General features: G+C 38.2%; 1 protein-coding gene across 1 annotated transcript; it reads left to right on the top strand.

Moving 5' to 3' along the window:
• Nucleotides 1-17,451: 17,451 nt before the first annotated feature.
• LOC134603083 (transmembrane and death domain protein 1-like) lies at nt 17,452-20,261 on the top strand. Its single transcript, XM_063448757.1, has 5 exons — nt 17,452-17,518; nt 17,955-18,113; nt 18,852-18,971; nt 19,401-19,538; nt 20,032-20,261. Exons 1-5 carry the CDS (start codon nt 17,452-17,454, stop codon nt 20,244-20,246), a joined length of 699 nt encoding a protein of 232 aa, XP_063304827.1. The 3' UTR covers nt 20,247-20,261.
• The last annotated feature ends 3,027 nt before the right edge of the window (nt 20,262-23,288 follow it).

The following is a 23,288-nucleotide window of genomic DNA, read 5'->3' as shown; positions in this document are numbered from 1 at the left end:
TAGAAATCTCATCAGATGAGTTTTCTTTAATAAATAGATCAATTAAATTATCTATATAGTCGATATTAGCTTTGTTTTTCAATAAGTGGTCCGCAAGTCTCCATATCGGAGGAGATCTAATATTGGTCATCACCAGCTCAGCAATTATCATATCATGATCAGACCAAGTATTTTCCACAATAGAAATTGTAGAGATCGCCTTGACTAGGTCCAAATGACCTAAAATCAGGTCTATCCTAGCTGCTGAACAATGGGGGATAGATCTATGCGTATAGTTCTTTTCATTAGGATGGAAAAGTCTCCAACAATCAAATAGCTCCGCTTTCTTTATTGTCCTACTAAGTAATGCTGCCTGCCGTTTCAGGGATTTATCTATCTGCTGATTCTTAGATAATTGTTTATCCAATAAGGTGTCACAAATACAGTTAAAGTCACCAGCAATCAAAATTCGGCCTTTTTTAACTTGTTCCAGCAACCTCAAAATTTTACTCAGGGTTTTGATCAGATCTTTATTGGGTAAGTACACATTAACTAGTGTGTAATCTAACCCATTTAATTGACCGACCAAAATAATAAATCTCCCTTCCGGATCAGAATGGCTATAATAGCATTCAAAGGAAACTTCAGTAGAAAAGATTATAGAAACCCCACATTTTTTTCCCTTGTAAGGTAGCAGAGTAAATAGTTGGACATTTCTTATAAGACCACAGTTTTTTAACCTCCCCCATCCAATGGGTTTCTTGAACAAAACCGATTTGTATTCTCTGAGTAATAAGAGTGTTATACAAATAACCTCTTTTTATGGGAGAATTAAGGCCTTGGGCATTAATCGAAATCACTCTGACCATAAGTTGATCTGTTTAAACCTATTCTGACCTTTATAGGGCTCTTTGACAATAATCTCCTCATGTAAGACCAATTGAAAACAAAACACACAACAAAATACCACATATAAACAATCATAATGAAAAAATATCCTGGAGAAAATGTTTTTTTTTCCCAAGAACTGGGAATCGCACAAATTCCCAAAGGGAGGGTCGTAAAATTTACGGAGGGTTTTGAAACAGCGAGGCAACAAGAGAAGGAGGAGATGAAAAAGGGGGGGGGGGGGGAAACATATTACTTCCCTTACACTCTTGAATTTTCCCATCTATCTCTCTTACCCCTCTCTCATGTTGCCAAGCAGAGAGTACAGTTTTTTCTCCATCTCTAATAAATAGAGGATTATTAAGTGATATAGTATATAATTTGCCTTAGTAGGAGAGTATTATATCAAAGGAGGAAGATTCCCTCAGCATAACTATGCCACTCGTTAGTATAAATCCAAAATAATAAACACAGTGTTAGTGGAGATTATATTCTCCACCCTTAAAAACTATACCTATCACAAACAGATAACTTTAACCAATTAGTGATCTAAAACTAAAATTTTATCAATTTTTACGTGATGTTAATAACACGAAGATTGAGATTGATAGAGAAAAAAAAAAGATTACCACTTTTATTACTTTATCACCCATAGATCTTCACACTTGAAACTGTGTAGTTCAGGTTCTCCATAAGCAATGTGGCTTAGTTTTGTTATTTATTATTGCTGCAGATAACCAATGATTAATGTTAACTTTGATCAAATTTTGACTTCTAGAGTTTAATATATTTTTTGTCATAGATTTGCCTTGAATGTATTTCATGTTATCTGTCACACGTTGGCATACTTAACTTTCTTGCCAGAACTAACCGTGGGAAGCTGCCTGAAAACCAATGAAGTTCCTCTGCAGCAAATCTTGCCCATCTGCTTCATGCGACACGAAGATAACGCGAATACTTGATTCAGATCTGCAGATTACATCATTGCCTACAAGGGGACTGCCTGGGTTGTCAGGAAGATCCCCTAACTTATGATTAGTAAAAACAAACATAATAGAAGCATTTAGTATATCAAATAAATATTCGTTAAGAATAAAATTATATATATATATATATATATATATATATAAGATAAAAAAATAATACCGGCACTCTAGGTCTTCCAGAAGTTCGTTGTTTATTGTAAGTCAATCCAGAGGGTCAACGTTTCAGCTCCTGCTTGGAGCTTTCATCAGGACATATAAAAATCATATCATAAAATGACAGGCTTATATAGGACTAGAAATCATTAAACACTTACCAAAATACAGCTGTTGCTTGTTGTCTCCAATGCACGGCGTCTAGTCGGCTCTATTGCGCATGCGCGCCGTTTTAGAAATCACTTCCTCGTTCCGGGTCAGCTGGGGTCCTCCACGTGACCCGGCTGCGTCACGTTGCCATGGTGACCGTAGTAAACTCTACGATCCAGTGCAACATTGTGTTTCCGCCTGCCGGGAGGGAGAATTACTCCTTCTTTCAGTGGAGGATGCACCCTAAGACCGGATTGAGGATATGTTTTAAGTTTTTAATTGCCGAGATCGTCGTGCATAGGGGCAACAGAGTGCATACATGGAACAGAAAAAGAAACTCAAATAAAATAACAATTTAACAAAGTGTTATATTCTATAATTATTATATACACTGTACTCCTATTAAGTGAAGCTCTATATCTGTATATATATGTGTTATTAATTAAATCAAAGTTCTATCTAATAATGTAATGTATGTGTGTATTATATCTATAAATATATATGTGGTATATGGTAGAGTATAATGTATACTCCACATTTAAAGTGATAGTGCCTAATAATTCATCGTAGAGTAGAATATATACTCCACATCTAAAGTGATAAATTATAATAGTCTATCTCACTGTATTAAGAAAAGTTAATTTTTAGTTTATATTTCTTACAGCCATGTTAATGCTATTTATAGATAGAGTAGGTTAGTGTCCAATGATAACTTTGTACATACTATCAGCATGACAAGGTATAATTAAAAGAAACAGTATAGAGGAGAGACAAAAGGTAATGACATCTAACATAATGATATATATAATACCATTACTCTATATCTTAATGATCACCTATAGTAACAAGAAGGCAATATTTACAGAAACGAGCTAAAAGAAAATTTTTCGTTAAGGCCTTTAGGGGATAATGTGTTAAGTTCCAATGTCCAGAATGTCTCTCGCTGTAGCAAGAGTTTACCTCTATTACCACCTCTAGCCATTTCTGGAACATGGTCTATGGCCAAACATCTCAATGAAGAAAGTTGATGTTGTTTTTCTAAGAAATGTCTGGCCACAGGCTTATCCGTCTTACCATCACGATAGGCAAGACAGATGCTTGACCTGTGGCCCCTTATTCTCTCGCAAAGAGCAGTCTCTGTTTTTCCTATATAGCTTAGTCCACAGGGACATGTAAGCTTATAGATCACAAACTCAGTGCGACAATGTATTTGATGGGATATTTTATAAACCTTACCCGTATGTGGGTGGGCAAAGGTTTTGGCTGGAATAATGTGACCTCAGGTCACGCATCCCAGACATCTCACACAGCCATAGTTCTTCTTTGTCACCGCTGTTGGATTGTAGCAGTGGATCGGATCTGTCTTTACCAACATCTCTCTTAGGTTTTTATTCTTCTTGAAGCAAAACATGGGTTGTTGTGTCAGTTGCTTGGGTAGAGTCTGATCTTGTTTCAGCATATTCCAATTTTTTAAGATGGACTTGGTCACCTCTTGACTTGCAGTGTGTAGCTTCATCGGAAATACCATTCTAGTATTTCGTTCTTTATCCGGTTTTTCCATTTTCTTGTTGAATTGTGTCCTTGCCCTATTGAGGGCCTGTTCCAAAGCTAGCTTTTTATAACCTCGCATTGTAAACTTCAAGTGCATAGCTTTCAGTTGTTCTTCACATTGTTCCATCTGTGAGTTGTTCCGGAATACACGTAAAAATTGGGAGAACGGTAGTGAATTTTTCAATGACTTCGGATGGAAGCTTTCATAGTGCAATAAGGTATTCCGATCTGTATTCTTCGTATACAGTTTATACTCAATTTTTTGGTTTATCACCATCAATTCGACGTCCAGAAATTGGATGCATTTATCATCAATGTGTGAGGTTACCTTGATTGGGGTGGGCAGATTGTTGATGTAGTTGACTAATGATGATGCTTCCTCTTTGGAGCCTCTCCATAGTATTAAGATATCGTCAATATATCTATAATACTTTACGATTTGATCATTGAAATTTGTCAATATGTATTGCTTTTCAAAATCGTACATGTACGCGTTAGCATACATGGGGGCCATAGCCGCCCCCATTGAAGTACCCGAAATTTGAAGAAACCAGTTGGTTTCGAAGCGAAAGTAGTTATTGCTGAGTGTCAATGATAAGAGTTCCAAGACGAACTCAATCGGTGGTCCTTGATAATGTACTGATGTTGTGAGTAGCTTCCTCATCGCTTCGATGCCCTCTTCGTGAGGTATGGCCGTGTATAAGCTGCTCACGTCCATAGTTATAAAGAGACCTTTAAACTCTGTAATTGAGTTTAAGTCAGTTAGAAGACTATTTGTGTCTTTAAGGCATGTTGGAATGGTTGTAACTGGTTGTTTAAATAAGAAATCCAAGTATTTGGCGATGGGTTCTAAAATACCATCGATTGCAGACACAATTGGTCTCCCCGGTGGTTTGATAAGGCTCTTATGTATTTTAGGCAACGTGTACAGAATCGGCGTTCTTGGTTGTTGTTTCTGTAGATGTTCAAACAGGTTCCTGTCAATAAATCCTGCTCTTAAACCCATAATCAATGTGTCCTCAATTTTTGGACAATGCTTTGTGTGGGATCCCGGTCCAGGCTTCGATATGTGTGTTGTTGCGAAAGTTGTTGTTGAATTTCGTTAGCATAATCCGTATAGTTCATCACAACTATACCACCGCCCTTATCCGCAGGGCGGATAACGATAGTTGGGTCTGTAGCTAATTTCTTTACAATTCCATGTTGTTCCCTGGAGAAGTTGCTAAATTGTGGCTTGTGTTGGGCCATTATGTTCTCAGTTTCTTGTTTTATTGTGGACAAAAAGGTTTTGATGGTTGGTTGATTTGGCAAAGGGTCAAATTGACTACATTTTTTGAACATATATTTATTTTCTGGAATGATAAGATCATCTGGTTGCTTCTGAGTTTTATTAAAGAAATCCTTTAACCTTAGTGATCGTCCAAATTTATACAACTCCACTTGCCATTCAAATTTGTTAGGGGTTTTGGTAGGGATAAAAGAAAGTCCCTTACTTGGGATCTCGATTTCTTTGTGACTTAGTGTTTTGTCTGATAAATTAAACACAGGGATTATTTCCGTATTGGCGGTTTGCCTCTGTATCCAGTGGGTCCCTCCTTTTTGTCCTCGTCTTGTGATAGGTCTTTTTCGTTTCGGTTTTTGTTTCTGGTTGAAACTCTCAGAGGTTGTGTCACTTCTTCTGACCCTTCCTTCTCTAAAAAATGAACTGTGTTGGACGAATTGTTTCTCCTTCTGAGGCAGATTCTCCTGATGTTACGTCTATTGTTGGTATATTAGGTTTTACAATTCTCTTTCTGTATCTTCTAGGGCGACCTTGGCGCTCTCCTGACAACCATCCTGACAACCATCTATATACATAGTGTTCTGTATAGTCCTGTTGGACCCTCTCCATTTTTGTCTTTTAAATGTAATCAATTGTTTTTTGTATTTGAGGATTTCCTCACTCAATTTCAATTGTAGATTCGAACCCTCTGTTGTATTTAAAAGGATAGCTTGTTCGTTCTCCATATGTTGGATTTTTTTCCGAATTTCAATTAGATCTTCTCTAACATCTTGTATTGTTATTAGCATTAAATCCAATGCACATTTATTCAACACAGATGTCCAAGCCTTACATACTTTAGACTTGGACCTCCCAATTGTGGGTATATTATGAACCCGGAATCCCCTTGGTATCTGCTTAGCTCTGTGATAATCTGACAAGAACAACCCGTGTAGGTCTAAATCCACTTCTTTCCTTTTTAATTTGAGGAGTTTAAAATAAACATCTCTCGCTGTGGTTGTAGTGGGTAATGACAAGCTGGTGGTCTCCCATAGAATTGCTTGTGCTTCTTCAGCTGAGAATTGTAGAGTGGCTGCTTGTAATTCACATGCCCCTGATTCTTGTAGGAAATCATCCATTTCTGTGCTTATTAAATTTCAAAACTTGCTTTTCAAAAATTACTAAGTGCCTTCTCCTCCATACAAAGTAATTAAAAAAGCGTTATCCACCTCATAAAGTTAAAAAATAACTTTTAATAGGTATATATTAAAAAATAAAGAGAGTGGTAACTGTTTCTTTAAAAAATAAAACCAATGCAAGAAAGTTTGCACAAATCAGTCCCAATGTGCAGCCAAATCCCCACTATGAGGGGATATAGTATACATTCAAATACAGTGGGTGCTTAGAAACAAGTGCTAACAAGTAGCTCTTATATACAAAAATTGGATATTCCAGCACTCCAACTATGAGAATATTGCCTGGTGCGCAGTCAAAATATAATACATAGAAGATAGAAAAATAATACCGGCACTCTAGGTCTTCCAGAAGTTCGTTGTTTATTGTAAGTCAATCCAGAGGGTCAACGTTTCAGCTCCTGCTTGGAGCTTTCATCAGGACATATAAAAATCATATCATAAAATGACAGGCTTATATAGGACTAGAAATCATTAAACACTTACCAAAATACAGCTGTTGCTTGTTGTCTCCAATGCACGGCGTCTAGTCGGCTCTATTGCGCATGCGCGCCGTTTTAGAAATCACTTCCTCGTTCCGGGTCAGCTGGGGTCCTCCACGTGACCCGGCTGCGTCACGTTGCCATGGTGACCGTAGTAAACTCTACGATCCAGTGCAACATTGTGTTTCCGCCTGCCGGGAGGGAGAATTACTCCTTCTTTCAGTGGAGGATGCACCCTAAGACCGGATTGAGGATATGTTTTAAGTTTTTAATTGCCGAGATCGTCGTGCATAGGGGCAACAGAGTGCATATATGGAACAGAAAAAGAAACTCAAATAAAATAACAATTTAACAAAGTGTTATATTCTATCATTATTATATACACTGTACTCCTATTAAGTGAAGCTCTAGAAAAACAACATCAACTTTCTTCATTGAGATGTTTGGCCATAGACCATGTTCCAGAAATGGCTAGAGGTGGTAATAGAGGTAAACTCTTGCTACAGCGAGAGACATTCTGGACATTGGAACTTAACACATTATCCCATTATCCCCTAAAGGCCTTAACGAAAAATGTTCTTTTAGCTCGTTTCTGTAAATATTGCCTTCTTGTTACTATAGGTGATCATTAAGATATAGAGTAATGGTATTATATATATCATTATGTTAGATGTCATTACCTTTTGTCTCTCCTCTATACTGTTTCTTTTAATTATACCTTGTCATGCTGATAGTATGTACAAAGTTATCATTGGACACTAACCTACTCTATCTATAAATAGCATTAACATGGCTGTAAGAAATATAAACTAAAAAAATTTCACAGTTCTCTCACGTATAGACACTAGTGACACTTTAATTAGGATTTATTTTGACACTTTGTTTTGATTATTGTTATGATATTTGGATTATTCTTATTCACTTTTCTTAATACAGTGAGATAGACTATTATAATTTATCACTTTAGATGTGGAGTATATATTCTACTCTACGATGAATTATTAGGCACTATCACTTTAAATGTGGAGTATACATTATACTCTACCATATACCACATATATATTTATGGATATAATACACACATACATTACATTATTAGATAGAACTTTGATTTAATTAATAACACATATATATACAGATATAGAGCTTCACTTAATAGGAGTACAGTGTATATAATAATGATAGAATATAACACTTTGTTAAATTGTTATTTTATTTGAGTTTCTTTTTCTGTTCCATGTATGCACTCTGTTGCCCCTATGCATGACAATTTCGGCAATTAAAAACTTAAAACATATCCTCAATCCGGTCTTAGGGTGCATCCTCCACTGAAAGAAGGAGTAATTCTCCCTCCCGGCAGGCGGAAACACAATGTTGCACTGGATCGTAGAGTTTACTACGGTCACCATGGCAACGTGACGCAGCCGGGTCACGTGGAGGACCCCAGCTGACCCGGAACGAGGAAGTGATTTCTAAAACGGCGCGCATGCGCAATAGAGCCGACTAGACGCGTGCATTGGAGACAACAAGCAACAGCTGTATTTTGGTAAGTGTTTAATGATTTCTAGTCCTATATAAGCCTGTCATTTTATGATATGATTTTTATATGTCCTGATGAAAGCTCCAAGCAGGAGCTGAAACGTTGACCCTCTGGATTGACTTACAATAAACAACGAACTTCTGGAAGACCTAAAGTGCCGGTATTATTTTTCTATCTTCTATGTATTATATTTTGACTGCGCACCAGGCAATATTCTCATAGTTGGAGTGCTGGAATATCCAATTTTTGTATATATATATAAACAAAAAGAGAAGCCTTGCACTCCTACTTACGATTTTAGTGACCCGGTGCTCGATTGCACTATTCAATATAAGTAAACGATAATCAGCACTCCCAGGTATTTGTAGAAAAACTTCTAATGTCAACGTTTCAGTTCCTCTAGGGAACTTTCATCAGGACAGCAAGCAACAAACAAATGATGCAGAAACTGTGTTTAAATAAGAACAACAATCAAAACAAACTTACAGATCAGCTGTGTATGGGGGCCGGCCATTCCAATTACCACACTCCCGGGCTGACACCATCTGCAGTCAATGTTTCATTAAGCATCGCTTACTTCCGTGTATACACTGGTTGCCAAGGTGAGTCTGACGCCAAGCGCCAGGCTTCCACTCATTGGCTGACTCTCCCAGCGATAGCGTTACGTGTAACACCGGTGGTTCAAGCGCATGCGTGTGAAGCAAAGGACTTCGATATAGTGTCCACTACCCGATGTGGATTTGAAATATGTCCATTTCCCACACCAAATACTTGATAATATTATACCTCCATGCAGCAGGGATACACACCTATCCTGCATGCCATACCTGGTCATTCCGATCACCGAACTATCGGGTCAACACCACCTAAGGTCAAAGTCTCGTCTAGCGCTGTATACTTCCGTATGCGGGCTGGTTGCCAAGGTGATATTGACGCAACGCGCCTAACTTTCCCCCATTGGCTTATTCTCCAAGCACCTGCATTATCTGTAACCACGGAGATTCAAGCGCATGCGTATGAGACAGACCTTCGATTTAGTGTTAATTCCCGGAACGGGTTTGAAATTTGGCCAGATACCACATCAAATATTTGATGACATCATGTAAATACACGGATATATAACCATCCTCCCTTCCCATCACCGTATCCTCTATGTTCAGAACAAACCCCCTTCCCTAACTATGTGTTGTCAAAATTACGTGTATGAAATAGATTAATTGTCTATTTCTGCGGACTGTAAATAGAAAAACTTGAAAAACAATATCTCTGATGTGTGCCTTATAACCTGCCCTCAAATGGTCAGGATCAATAATCTCAGTGATCCAAAAGGTACTAAGAACTAAGTGCAATAAAGTATAATCAAGCCCACCAATAATTGAGTTCTATTGGACGTGTAATACAAGACCGCTAATTACCAGTGTCTCTTGTATTCTATGAAATGTACAAAAAAGTGGGTAAATGTGAAAAAACAAAAATCAAAAGTGCTAGTGCTATAATATGCAAAACTATATACATATAGCCTGTGGCCAGTACCATGCCCACATCTATCACAACTTGTGATAATTCTATTTACTGGAGAATGTCGTTATTGACAATAATCTCCATTTCTATCAAAGAAAAAATTCCAGGCTCTGGTATACCCTAATTAACTGATGTGTAAATCAGCATCTGTATTTTAGTCTATCATGCACAAAGATAAATCAATGTGTTCTAAACTAGAAATAGTTAAAACCATAATTGAATATACAATAATGGTGTAAATTTAAAAGGTCCAGCACTAAGACTAAAAAGTAATATTAGAAAAGAAATTCATACAAAGTTCTCCTATTAGGACCCACATGTTTAAAGAAAAGAGATATACGATAATTTTTCATTGAGTCCATCGGGAGCAAGAGTTCCCAATTTTTTGATCCACCACGTCTCTTTCTGTAGCAGTTTTTCCTGTCTGTTGCCTCCTCTTCTAGAAGGAGGAAGATGGTCAATCGCTACACATTTCAGTGTTGCTAAAGGATGACCCTTGTCCAAAAAGTGGCGTGCCACTGGTTTGTCCGACTTTTTATCCCTATAGGCAAGGCGGATGCTCGACCTGTGGCCCCTTATACGTTCACATAGGGCAGTTTCTGTCTTGCCCACATAGTTCAGTCCACATGGGCATGATAATTTGTATATAACGAAGTCTGTTCGGCAACTTATCCTATGTTGAATCTTGAATACCTGGCCCGTGTGTGGATGATTAAAGCTCTTACATGGAATGAGGTGTCCACATGTGACGCACCCCAAGCATCTCACACATCCGTTATTAATGGTATTCTTATTGGTAGGCATGTAACTTTGAATCGGGTCCGTGTGGACCAGCAGATTTCTCAGGCTCCTGCTGTTTTTGTAAGAAAACATTGGTTTCTTACGGAAGCTTTCCGGGAGGCTAGGGTCCTTTTCCATCATATGCCAATTCTTGGTCACTGTTTGGCAAACTCTAGTGGTGGAAGTGTTGTATGTCATCGGGAAAGGGATCCTTGATTTACTGTCACTTGGTTGCTTCGCTTTCTCTGTTGTGTGGTCCCTCACTCTCTTAAGCGCTCTATCCAAAATTTTCCGTGTATAGCCTCTAATTAAAAATTTGTTGTACATTTGTTGAAACTGTACTTCGCGCTGGGCAACCCTAGAGTTATTCCTGATAACTCTCAGAAATTGTGAATAAGGCAAAGAGTCCCTCACATGTTTAGGATGCGCACTCTCGTAATGAAGTAAGGTGTTTCGGTCCGTGGGTTTAGTATATAATTGATATTCTATTACTCCTTGGTCGAGTATAATCTCTAGATCAAGGTATTGTATTTTCTCACTGCTGATATTTGATGTAACTCTAATTGGTGATTCCAACCCATTAATATTTTCAACAAATTTTGTTGCATCCTCAGGACCACCCCTCCATAGGATTAAAATATCATCTATGTATCGAAAATACTTGAGAATGTGTCCTGAATATTTTGTGAGGATGTGCTCCCTCTCATACTGGTACATATATGAGTTAGCGTACATGGGGGCCATAGCCGCCCCCATGGACGTCCCCACTTTTTGTAGATACCACTTGGTTTCGAATCTAAAATAATTATTTTCCAAAGCCAGGGCTAACAGATCCAACGTGAACTCTATAGGGGGACCTCGATAGTGTTCAGTCTCACATAGTAGTTCTCTCATAGCCTCAATGCCCCCATCATGGGGTATCACTGTGTACAAGCTGGAGACATCAAGAGTAATTAGAGTGATTTGTTCATTAACAGATTTTATCTTTTTAAGCTCTTCTATCAATTGTGCCGTGTCTCTTATGCATGTAGGAATTGCATAGACCGGTGATTTAAATAGAAAGTCCAGGTATTTAGCGATAGGCTCTAAAATTCCATCCACTGCCGATACAATCGGTCTTCCGGGAGGCTTAGAGGAATGCTTATGGATTTTCGGAAGAGTGTAGATGACAGGTATCCGGGGATTTCTTTTCTCCAGAAACTGTGATATTTGTATATCGATGAATCCTGCCGTCAATCCAAATTTCAGAGTTTCATGAATTTTCTGTGCTCTCTCTTTCGTAGGATCACCTTTAAGAACTTGATAGGTGTTTGTGTCTTCTAGCTGTCTGTATATCTCCAGAGCATAATCCTTGTAGTTTTGTATCACAATTCCCCCTCCTTTATCCGCCGGTCGAATTATGATAGAGGCATCTTGAGATAGTTGTCGGATAATCCCTCTCTGTTTCATTGAGAGGTTAGAGTGTGTTGGACGCTGATTGACTACTATTTCCTCCGTTTCAGTTTTCATTAGTGTAAGAAAAGTTTTGATGGTAGGATGACAAACAGGTGGATCAAATTTACTCGCAATTTTAAATCTATGCATGGTACCCTGCTCTTGTTCCAATGGTTGGTCTTCTTGTGGCTTATGAAAAAAATCTTTTAATCTTAAATTTCTACCAAATTTGAAAAGTTCCACATCCCATAGAAACTGGTTAGGTAATGTGGTGGGGATGTAGGAGAGACCCTTATTCAGGATATCAATTTCTTCCCTTGACAGCTCCCTATCCGACAAGTTAAAGACCGGAATTACTTCCGGAGGGGTGGTTTGTCCCTGAGTCCAGTGGGGAGCCCCCTCTGGCCCCTCCGTGTGACATGTCTCTTTCGTTTCTCAACGTACTCCTGGTGATTTTGCGTGGAGGAGATGTCGTTTCTGTTTGGTCTCTTATCCCTAAAAAAGTGACCGACTTTTGCGATGAAGATCCCTCATTCTCTGAGGCCGACTCTCCCGAGGTGACATCTATGGTGGAGACGTTAGGTTTGATGATTCTTTTACGGAAGCGTCTAGGTCTCTGTCTTTGATCCCCCATCAACCATCTATATACTTGATTCTCACTATAGTCCATTCTAACCCTCTCCATCTTTTGCCGTTTAAACTTTACTAGTTGGTTTTTGTATTTTAGAATATCCTCATTTAGTTTAAGTTGTTGACCAATACCCTCTTGTGAGTTGAGGAGCACAGCATGCTCGCTTTCTATCTGTTGTATCTTAATTCGGACATCTTGTAAATCCTCCTTAACATCCTGGATTATGACCAACATCAGATCCAAGGAACATTTATTAAGGACAGATGTCCAGTTTCTTCTCACTTTAGGTTTCATTCTTCCAATAGTAGGTACGTTCTGTATTCTGAACCCCCTCGGGATTTGTTTGGCCTTGTGATAGTCTGATAAAAACAGGCCATGAAGGTCCAAGTCAACTTCTCTCTTCTTTAATTTTAGTAATTTAAAGTAAACATCTTTGATGGTAATTGTAGTGGGAAGCTCCAAACTAGAGGTGTCCCATAAAATATTTTGGGCTTGTTCATCTGTAAATTGTAATGTCTCCATTTGAGACGAATCCTCACCTGTAGTGTCCCCATAACTTTCCATCTTGATGTTGCAAGTAAGGAGGGATGATATTCTACCAATTCGGCAAGCGGAGAGGTGTTAGGGAGATCCAAGATCTATGTAGCGGATTTTCCAAAAAAATATTTAAATAAGACTTAACTTTTATTGAATTATAAAAAATCTCTAAATACAGAAAAAATATGGTGATCCAACGAATACTTGATTAATATAGTGCCGGAGGCCCCTTTAAGGGCAATAACTGAATATGCTAATTAAGTACACAGCCAGCAAACTCCTGATTACCAGCCAAGCCACAGAGAAAGGCTTTGTTTCAAAAGAGAAATGGGAGAGAAAGCTTTCTATTTACAAATCTTAGGATCCCAATTTCATATTATGCCAATCCTGCTATAGCTTGATCCTTCAAGTTGTGGCTTCTGGATGATGTTTGTCCATATGCATTAAATGCAGTTAGTAGATAACACACATCAAACGAGTACTTCAGCACAAAAAAATTCCCAAGTTAAAAACAAAAGATACAGCAATGTTGTCGTCGTTATAAAAAGTCTATATAGTCTTTGTATCCTTCCCAGCGGATAATAGTGGGTGCATAGGCTGAGTGTTGTGCCAAGACACTGCAGTATATAAACAAAAAGAGAAGCCTTGCACTCCTACTTACGATTTTAGTGACCCGGTGCTCGATTGCACTATTCAATATAAGTAAACGATAATCAGCACTCCCAGGTATTTGTAGAAAAACTTCTATTTGTTCCAAGTCAAATGTCAACGTTTCAGTTCCTCTAGGGAACTTTCATCAGGACAGCAAGCAACAAACAAATGATGCAGAAACTGTGTTTAAATAAGAACAACAATCAAAACAAACTTACAGATCAGCTGTGTATGGGGGCCGGCCATTCCAATATATATATATATAATCCCTCTGGAACATAGTGATTTCTGCTTTAAGAACTATCCTGCAGTTCCTATGGAGTGACCAGCAGAGGGGGAACTCCTGCAGCACCTGGCCGAATATATGCAGGTCTCCATTTAAGTTTCGGCGGGAAGTTTTTGGCAGTTCAGAGAAGGAAGGAGAAGGAACCCTGCTAAGCTGGAGAAAGATGTTTCCAGAGTGAGAGCTTCTGGTTCCAGTGTGAAGCCTCACTGAAAGGAGGATTTCAGCAGGCATCTACATCCTGACTCAGGCACAGAGTGGTTTCTTTGGCAGAGACTTGCTAGGGAAAGAGAGAAAATCCCAGAAGCAGCAAGAAGCAGTGTTTCCCCTTCTTCCTGGCCCTAATTACATTTGGTGTGGTAAGCCTGCATACTCATACAGTTCTTTGATCAGAAGAAGGAACATTGCAGCAGCCTCCCTTTACTCCTATGGCACTCCACAATGTTGGAACCCCTCCGGTGTCACTCAGTTCTCCAACTCTGAACCCCGAAAGCCCGTGCTTTGTGCCTGGGACCTCCTTTAGAACCTCCTCTAGTTCTATGGGAGAGCCAGGGCTTGGTGTGGTAAGCCTGCATACTCTCCCCCTGTACACAACAGGGCACCCTGACTTTGGCCTGCACAGTTTAAAGACTGGACCCCTATTCTTAATGATTAGTGGAAGCCCTCTACAGTTTTCCAAACCCATCAGGTTGATTACAAACAGTTGACAGGGCCCCAACTAGGTGCACCATCCGCTGGTACCCAACCGCCACTAGGGTGAAGGCCTAAGGAAGGGTAAGGGACCACATTGTAACTATGGGTGAGCATATATGTGAGGTACTCCATTATGACCGCGTTTTAGTTGTATTGTATTCTATTGGTGTGTGTCACATGCTGCGTTATTCTACTCTCTACAGCCCCTAGCCATACATATTACACCAGAAAAAACACAACACAACAACCGACATTTACACAAAACACCACACCTTAATGAACTAACTACATACACTCAATCCCACAAGCAGGCTCTAAACACATGTACAATACGCTTTCCTTACACTTTTGTCCTTTGGTATCCCACTTACGGAGACACTGGAGAAATGTCACAAGCAAACACAGCGCAAGCATGTTAATAAATTTGCTTGCGCTGCATAGAACAAATACAGGGCCTTTATTTCATGCAAGAGCTCTTCAGCAGAGCTCTGCGCATTGAACCAACATGTTCACTTTGAGAGGGGGTGTGCTTGTCATTGGTGATGACAAAACACACCCCCTTTACAGTGGGCCGCTGTGATTCAAAAATGCCCGGGCCGAATTGTTTCCCCAGTCCTGCCCTGTATATATATATATATATATATATATTATACAGAAATACAAAGTGAAATACAAAGTGTTCTCTCATCCCCACTGCAGAGTGTGTGTATGAAGGAAATGCACAAAAGTGAAAAGATATCAAAAAGAGTATTTCGCAGGCTCAGGTGCTTATCCCAAACAAGAGTGTCACCAAAACAAAACAGTAACAAGCAAGGGAACCACCGGTAAGTGGTGTCCATCAGGGTTCTGTTTTGGGACCACTTTGTCTTAGGGATGAGCATAACCACCTAGCATTAGCGCTCATCCCACCCTCTTTTAAGTTAAGTTTTGCCTGCTGGTGGTAGTTTGTTTTTTAAAACATAAGGTTATCTAGTGCTTATTCAGCCTATTGATAACTGTTCTCTGTTTTGTTTTTTTACAGACTATAGCTGTACTCCAAGACAAGACCAACAAACCAGTATGATATTCTCATGGACTCCCTGCATAACGATTCTGTTTGCTGGGACTTTTTTACATTTCTTTTCTCTTTATTGAACGTAATTGGTTGCAATTTATGATGAATGGTTCCAGTGTTCATTTGATACTTTCCATTGCTATAGATTGTTGCCTTGTTTTCATTCCGCTGTTTGTTTTATACGAAGTTTAAAGTCTATCTTATATGTCTGCATGACTTATTAAACATTTTTTTTCCCCTGTACTATTGGCTACTTGAATTGTTTTATTTTGTGTTTAGATGTTTAATTATATTCCTATACACTTTAGGCAATATTTATCCTTAGTACTTCGTGCTAACCATCCGCAGTTTCCCAATTTAAAAAATCTGAGGCAATCAGGATTCCCGCTCTCAGCACGGCTCTCCTGATACCTGATTGGCTAAAATGCTGTTGCTGTGCAGATTCACAGCGCAAGCGTTTTCAGCTCTTGCATTTGACTCCGGGAGGCTGCCGCATACCCACTAGCTTTGCAGATTCCTGCAAACTCTGATTTAGATAAATGTAGCGGAACTTGGGATTTAGCGCACTCTAGGGACCTGATCGCCCCAGTGCTCTGTAGTGTTGCGTGGCACCGAATACCACTCTTTCCTTGTGAATGAGATTCCTGTTGGGCAGTGGTTCCCAACCTTTTTCACTTGTGTACCCCTTGGCAGCCCTTTTCCTTAAAATGCACGCCTCATATTAGCAAACTGGTTGTAATGAATATAGTTGTTGTTAAATAGTCACTGTTATTTAAAATGTATACATTTTTTTCTGCACTGTCCAACCTAGGATCTCCTGCTTCTCATCTGCCCCAGGCTCTCCCCGCTACTCCTCTCCCCCAGACTCTTCCTCCTTCTCCTCTGCCCCAGCCATCCCTGCTCTTTCTCTAGCCTAGGCTCCCTCTGCTCCTCTTCTGCCCAAGGCTCCCCTACATTGGAAAACAATGCTCTAGAGCAGGCTTCCCCAAACTCCGGCCTTCCATATGTTGCTGAACTACAACTCCCATAAATCTATAAATGAAATAGGCTGAGAATCATGGGAGTTGTAGTTCAGCAACATCTGGAGGGCCAGAGTTTGGGTAAGCCTGCTCTAGACCCCAAGGGTGTTTTTTTTTTTTTAACATATTATTACAATTACATTTTAATGATCTGTGCTATTTACAAATTATTCATATTTAGGTTTGTTTAAACTATTTCATTTAATGATTTTTGAGCCAAAAAGTGTATGTTGATGGCATAAGTATTATTTAATAAGTTTTTTTAGCACAGTATATTTCATATTGGTTTGATTCATGCCACATATTTGTTGTTTGCTGTTCATAATAGGTAGTTATAGTGTTGTACTTGTAATTGCACTTTATTTTGTGAGTGTATATGAAAGTAATTGTTATAATTTATTATTTATTACAGAGCATTAATTGGCATAGTGCTGCACATTGAAGTAATCTTTACATAAATCACACTTTAAATCTGTGCATGCAACTTTCAGTTTAATATAAAAAAAAGTTGTGTTACACTAGAGATATACACATTGACATCACCAGTAAAGAAGTAACCATGATGTCATAGTTAGCTCGTCAAGTCACACTAGAGATATGCACCTTGATTGTCATTAGAGGTTAAACTCACTAGTAAAGCAGTTATTGTTTCAATAGCTTCAGACATGGATTTGTACATTGTACTGGTAGTGCTGTTTCCTTTATGGAATTGTGTTGTATGTGAAGATACAGGTAATAATCAATGTATCCTTTCTGGATAGTGTTATATCTAAGCTGTATCAAAAGAGCAGACATATTGGGTATAAATGGCAAATCTTTAGTAATTCCATTATATAGCATACGTATTACATTGAACTTCCAGGAGTTAAATATTTGATCAATAATGACTATAATATTACTATTACAACATCTAAATGTCTTGACCAATGTATTCAGGGCTTGATTTCCCATTGCAGCGAAAAACTGAGGAAGTTTTGAGGGAATTTTAATGTCACCATCCGTGACTGTTTGTTCTAAAAGTAACATTGACACAAATGTACCAAGATTTTTGCTGAAATTTTATTTATTCTTGACAAAAGGCTGAACTCGTATACACCAAGTACTTGGTAACCTCGGATGCATTAATTTGTGACTCTGTTTAATTAACAGGATTTTATTTCCTTTTCAGCTGCCGATGACATTGGCCCTCACATGGTGATAAGGATAGCGGAACTTCTTAGCCCTGAGGAATGCCAAGATTTCATCAGCAGAATCAATAGACCTGAAGACGATCTGGTTAAGAAAGTCTCAAACCTGTCTCCAAAACGACGCAGGCGCAGAGAGATTGGTAGATTCACTGTGCAATTATTATATCATGTGTTAATGTTGTAACTGGAGTTAATGAAATAGGGTATTTTAAAGTATAATAAATCAGGAAAGATAATGTATTTTTATTTTGCATTACAAATTCTATTAATATTCACACATATGTATTATCAGCACACTTTGTTATTGTTTTTGTTCTGACAAAATTTGTGCAGGATCTCTTTTTACTAGAAATGGTTTTTATATAACGCTACTCTGTACTGTACAGCAGCAAATCTATAACGATATACACATTTATTGCAGTTCTCTGATCATTTCATATGTACCATTACAGAAATACTCCTTCAGACTAGGGTGAGATAATGAGATACTTTAAATTATTTTTATAATAAACTTCCATCAAAATTATTTCCATTCTTACCATACATAAATACAAAACTATATTACAATTCAGATTTTAGATTTTCGTTTCATTTAGAGATTTATAATTAATGTGTAAAAAAAATGTCAAGGAAAATGTGGGTGCCCATACCAAATTCTGAAGCTGGTGCTAATGCCAGCCATGTTTTTACATTGCAGTTGACTGTTCACCCACTTTACAGCTAATTTTACTGATCACTGTTAGCATTCCAATGAAAATGTGTGGCAGGCTTGTTTATATCAAGATAATTATTTTACATGTCCACGGAGCACCACTCATGGAATTACCAGCAAAATCCTGGGAGCTAATCCTGATTGTATCTCTTCTTTCTACACACAGTGACCAAGGAGCAATGTTTGGCAACATTACAGAAATGGTTTGATGAAAAAGGGGAATCAGTCTATTGGGACCGGATCTCTACTATTTTATATCAAGTGGGACGACCTGATGTTTCTAAAGGTAAATATACATTTTGTAATTTAGTAGAGAATGGTATTAATCACAGATGTTGTGATGTTAAAGCGGTTAGAGGTCACAGTGCTTCAGTATCTCTGTATACATCCTCTTATTTCAAGAAATTAAAGTGTCCCTGCCAATCCTGACACATTTTATCTTCGTGAACTTATTTTGATTAAACATATTGAAATGAAATGCTTCAGACTACAGAGTTTATAAATTTCATAAGGTAGTTTTTCATAAATGTAAAAATTAATCCCATTCATTCTCTATAAACCATATGCATGTATAGCATAGCACTGTGAAAGTATCCATAGAGAGTTGGATTTTCCACTAATACACCAGGATAGAATTTGAACTTTACTGAGATCATGAGAAATGAAATGTCTTATCATGTCGATACATGCCGTAACGTGTTCATATGTATAATAGAACTTGGAAGAAATCTCAATCAGGACAAAATTCTGGAGATTGAGAAGAACGCTGATGAATATAAGCAAAAAATGCTGGATTCATCTCTGCTTCTTCCGAATGAAGAATTTTCTGAAATCGATGCCAGGCAGAGAGATGGTGAGTGCCCAACATAATTAAACATTTAGAGATTTAAGGATTTTTTTTGCTGCGGAGAGAATTAAAATTTTGCTGTTTTAATTAAAACCAAAATGGTAAACAAATAACAGAGACCTTGCTAAGCGAGAGGGGACGACGCAGACTTGAGTGGGTTGCTGAAAAGCCCCAAAGCTGTATTTTAGCACTTTATATTGCTATTTCTGGTGTATGGCTGAGAGGGAGGGAAAGCCGTGGTTACTGAGACAGTCACTTTCTCTGCCCAGCTCCACGCTTTCTTACTGCCAGAATGCAAACCTACTATAACTCTGCTTGGCACTGGAGCCAGGGCTTTTATAGAACTTCAAAGACAATATTAATAATTAATAAAATATATATCGGTCTATCTCTGTCACACAGCTGATGTTTTATCTGTATATTTTACTCATAGAGTTTAATAATGTTGTGCTTATGACACGCTGTCCTGTAATTTTTTTATAATGTTTAAAATCTACAGTTTTCAACTTTGAGGATATGGATTGGGATCTCATTATTGAAAGAAAGCCACGCCCACCTTACCAGCGAGCGCTTACCGAGTGGTGCTGGTACATGTTATATGGTGTTATTATTGGATTCCTGGGAGGAGCTGTAATGGTGGTCATGATCTATCTATTGCTCTTCAGGGTTTTAAAGATTGATGGAAGAGAGAGAGATTTTTACAAGATTGTCTGATAATACATGTCTGCACGGCAAGGGCAGTGATGATTGAAATAAATGAGAGATTAAATAAACAGCACTTGAACTTATACATTGCTAGTAATTTAATGTTTATTTGTCTTAAGGTGGATTATTACTGCCACAACATCAAATTTCTGTACACAACTTGAGCTGGTGATACAACATTAGCAATGTCCTACAACACCTGAACAAGACGAACACCATAACTGAGTGCTCCATTCTCTGTCTACAAATCTCAGTCGAGAAAAACCAACATTAGGGAACCATGAGAGATAATGAAGATAAACACTTTTTTTTTTCTTAGACATAAAATATAAATTGCCTTATTAAATTCAATAATAGCTGAAAATTGCCACGGCCTCATCTACACAAAAAGATAGAGATGGGCCATGACTAACAATCAAGACACACATCCAATTGGTCTTACATAGGAGAGAAAAAACACACAAAAGAAAAAGTCAAATTGCCCAAAAACAAAGTTGTTGTAATATCTACTAAAAGGTCAGAGAGATTATGTGAAACTGTCCTAATCTTGCTTTCATACCAACTATGCAGAAATTGATATGCCTAGTACCCGAATTCCGTCCCATTACCAGTCTGTAATATCTACAATAAATTTAGAATAGAACTGACAAAGTCCCTCATTAGGGAGGTTATTACTTACGAGTAAACCCTTCTCCATCTCAAGTTGGTATAATAGTGGATCTTTAAGTTGGCCTTTTTTCCAAAATCTAGCAATCAGAATTTTAGTTGCCATTAAACAATGAACCAAAATCAATTCCAGATTACCATGTATTTCTAAGCCAAAAAGGTGGAGTAGTGCAAAATCCGCTTTAAACTCAGGGCGTATACCTCCAATTCTAAAAATGAGGTCAAATATGATAATCCAAAGAGGTTTAATTCTGGGACAAGTCCACCAAATATGGAGTAAGTCCCTTCAGGGTGGAAGCATCGCCAACAGTTTGGGGGATTAGATATGGATATTTTAGAAAGGGACCAAATACCATCTAAACAAATTTTTTGTGAAGGTCTCAAGAATATTCAGATTGTGTATATGTTTCCTTGTCAGCACAAATGCTTTACACCAATTATTGTGAGGAATGGAGATACCCAAGTCTTCTTCCCATTTAGTTAGAGCATTAGGTATATCCGGGACCCCCGTAAGTTTTATCAAATCTATCGCAAGAGATAGAATACCTTCTTTACATCTAAACCAGAAAAAATCTTCCTGAACAGATTGCCCCTATCAACAGCCAAAGAGATAATATGGTCTTTAAGAAAACTCTTAAGACGTAGATAGTTAAATATCTCCTTAGAGGGTAAGTCTAACTCCGTCCTGAGAGTTTCATAACTTTTCATATGCTGACCTACAAAGAGATCTTTTATCTTATAGGAACAGTTTTTATACTAGTGCCTTAAGATTATCTCTAACATAAACTGTTCTAAAGATCGTATAGTAAGATTCTCACAAAGTGTTTTCTTAATTTTCAAGATATTTTTAAAATATGACCATTCTTTAAGTGTTTGGGATAGGGACAAAACGGGGAGAACTGAGATGTCTTGCAGATCTCTATTCTGGCTTACTTCCCTCCACAAAAGGAGCTCCAGATTATCCAGACCAATTCTGGCTGATTCAATTTTATACCAGGCTTGATTACTAGAGTCACTTATTTGTAATTGGGAAGCATGGACCAACATATTAGCCTGATATATTTGCGTAATCAGGGGGTATCCTAATCCACCCTGTTGGGTCTTCTTAGATAAGGTATATGTATTGATGTAATACTACTCTGGACCATATTCAGCCAAAAACGAGAAATCGAGAAGGGAAGCATTCTAAAAAGATAGGCCCATTTGGGGATTATATAGGCTTTGATAGTATTTATTCTTCCCCACCAGGAGATCTCGTGAACTCTCCAGTCTTTCAGTAATTTCAAAAAATGTATTTCCATAGCCCGCGATATATCCGCGGGAATAGTCAACCCCAAATAATTGATCTCTTTGTTCGTCCATTTGAAATCAAAAGCGCTTTTTAAAAGCGCTAGGTTTTCTTTTTTGATATTAACAGCTAGAGCTACTGTTTTATTCAGATTTAAACTATAATTAGATATACTGCTATAATTATCAAATTCTTGCATTAGATACGGGAGAGAGCTGAGGGGATCAGTAATAGAAATTAGAATATCATCCACGTATAAACACAGCTTCCACACATCCTCCTGAGCTCCCATACCCTTAATCCCTGAGTTGCGTCTAATATTGTTCGCCAGTGGTTCTATAGATAAGACATAAAGTAAGGGGGAGAGAGGGCAGCCCTGCCTTGTCCCATTAGAGATACAGAACCACTCTGAACATAAGTCACGGGCTACAATTCGGGCAGTAGGGCTAGAATATAAAGAACCTACAGCGGTCAAAAACCACCCTTCGAAGCCAAACTGAGAAAGAGTTCTCTTCATAAATTCCCACTCGACCCTGTCAAAGGCTTTCTCAGCATCTACCGACAGGGTTAGGAGGGGAGTTCCTTCCTGTCTGGCCCAATCCAATAGATTGAACACCCTACGAGTATTATTAGAAGAATAACGTTCCGTTATAAACCCTATCTGATCATCATGGATCAGAGATGGTAGGACTTTTTTCAGCCGTTCGGCCAATATTGCAGCATAAAGTTTGGCGTCAACATTGACAAAAGAAATAGGGCGATAATTGGTCACATCAGAGGGCGATTTTCCCTGTTTCAAAATAGGAGTGATATGTGCCCTTAGTAGCTCAGGAGATACCGAGCCTTTGAACGCCATTTCGTTAAAGGTATCAGTTAGGAGCGGAATTAATTGTTTTCTAAAGATCTTAAAAAAAAGGTTTGATCAGCCACTCTTTTTTTTAACTTATTAGAAAGAATAGGATCCACTCTGTTGTTCTTATAATAGTATTTAATATTAAGCTTGTTAATGTTGCTCTCTATCCTAATCTTAATATGAGCATTAATTTTTTCTTGACAGCGAGTAATAGAAAGAGCTCTCTGGTCAGAATAGGATTGTT

The sequence above is a fragment of the Pelobates fuscus genome, chromosome 1 (genome assembly GCF_036172605.1).
Source record: "Pelobates fuscus isolate aPelFus1 chromosome 1, aPelFus1.pri, whole genome shotgun sequence".
Taxonomy (NCBI): domain Eukaryota; kingdom Metazoa; phylum Chordata; class Amphibia; order Anura; family Pelobatidae; genus Pelobates; species Pelobates fuscus.
The sequence above is the reverse complement of the archived record's forward strand: the minus strand, read 5'-3'. Positions and strand labels throughout refer to the sequence as shown.

What these genes read in the sequence shown, in the direction of transcription:
- LOC134603083 (XM_063448757.1), top strand. Translation starts at nt 17,452, where the DNA reads ATGGATTTGTACATTGTACTGGTAGTGCTGTTTCCTTTATGGAATTGT. An exon ending in TGTTGTATGTGAAGATACAG is followed by an intron (nt 17,519 to 17,954) that starts GTAATAATCAAT and finishes TTTCCTTTTCAG; the next exon opens with CTGCCGATGACATTGGCCCT. An exon ending in ACGCAGGCGCAGAGAGATTG is followed by an intron (nt 18,114 to 18,851) that starts GTAGATTCACTG and finishes TTCTACACACAG; the next exon opens with TGACCAAGGAGCAATGTTTG.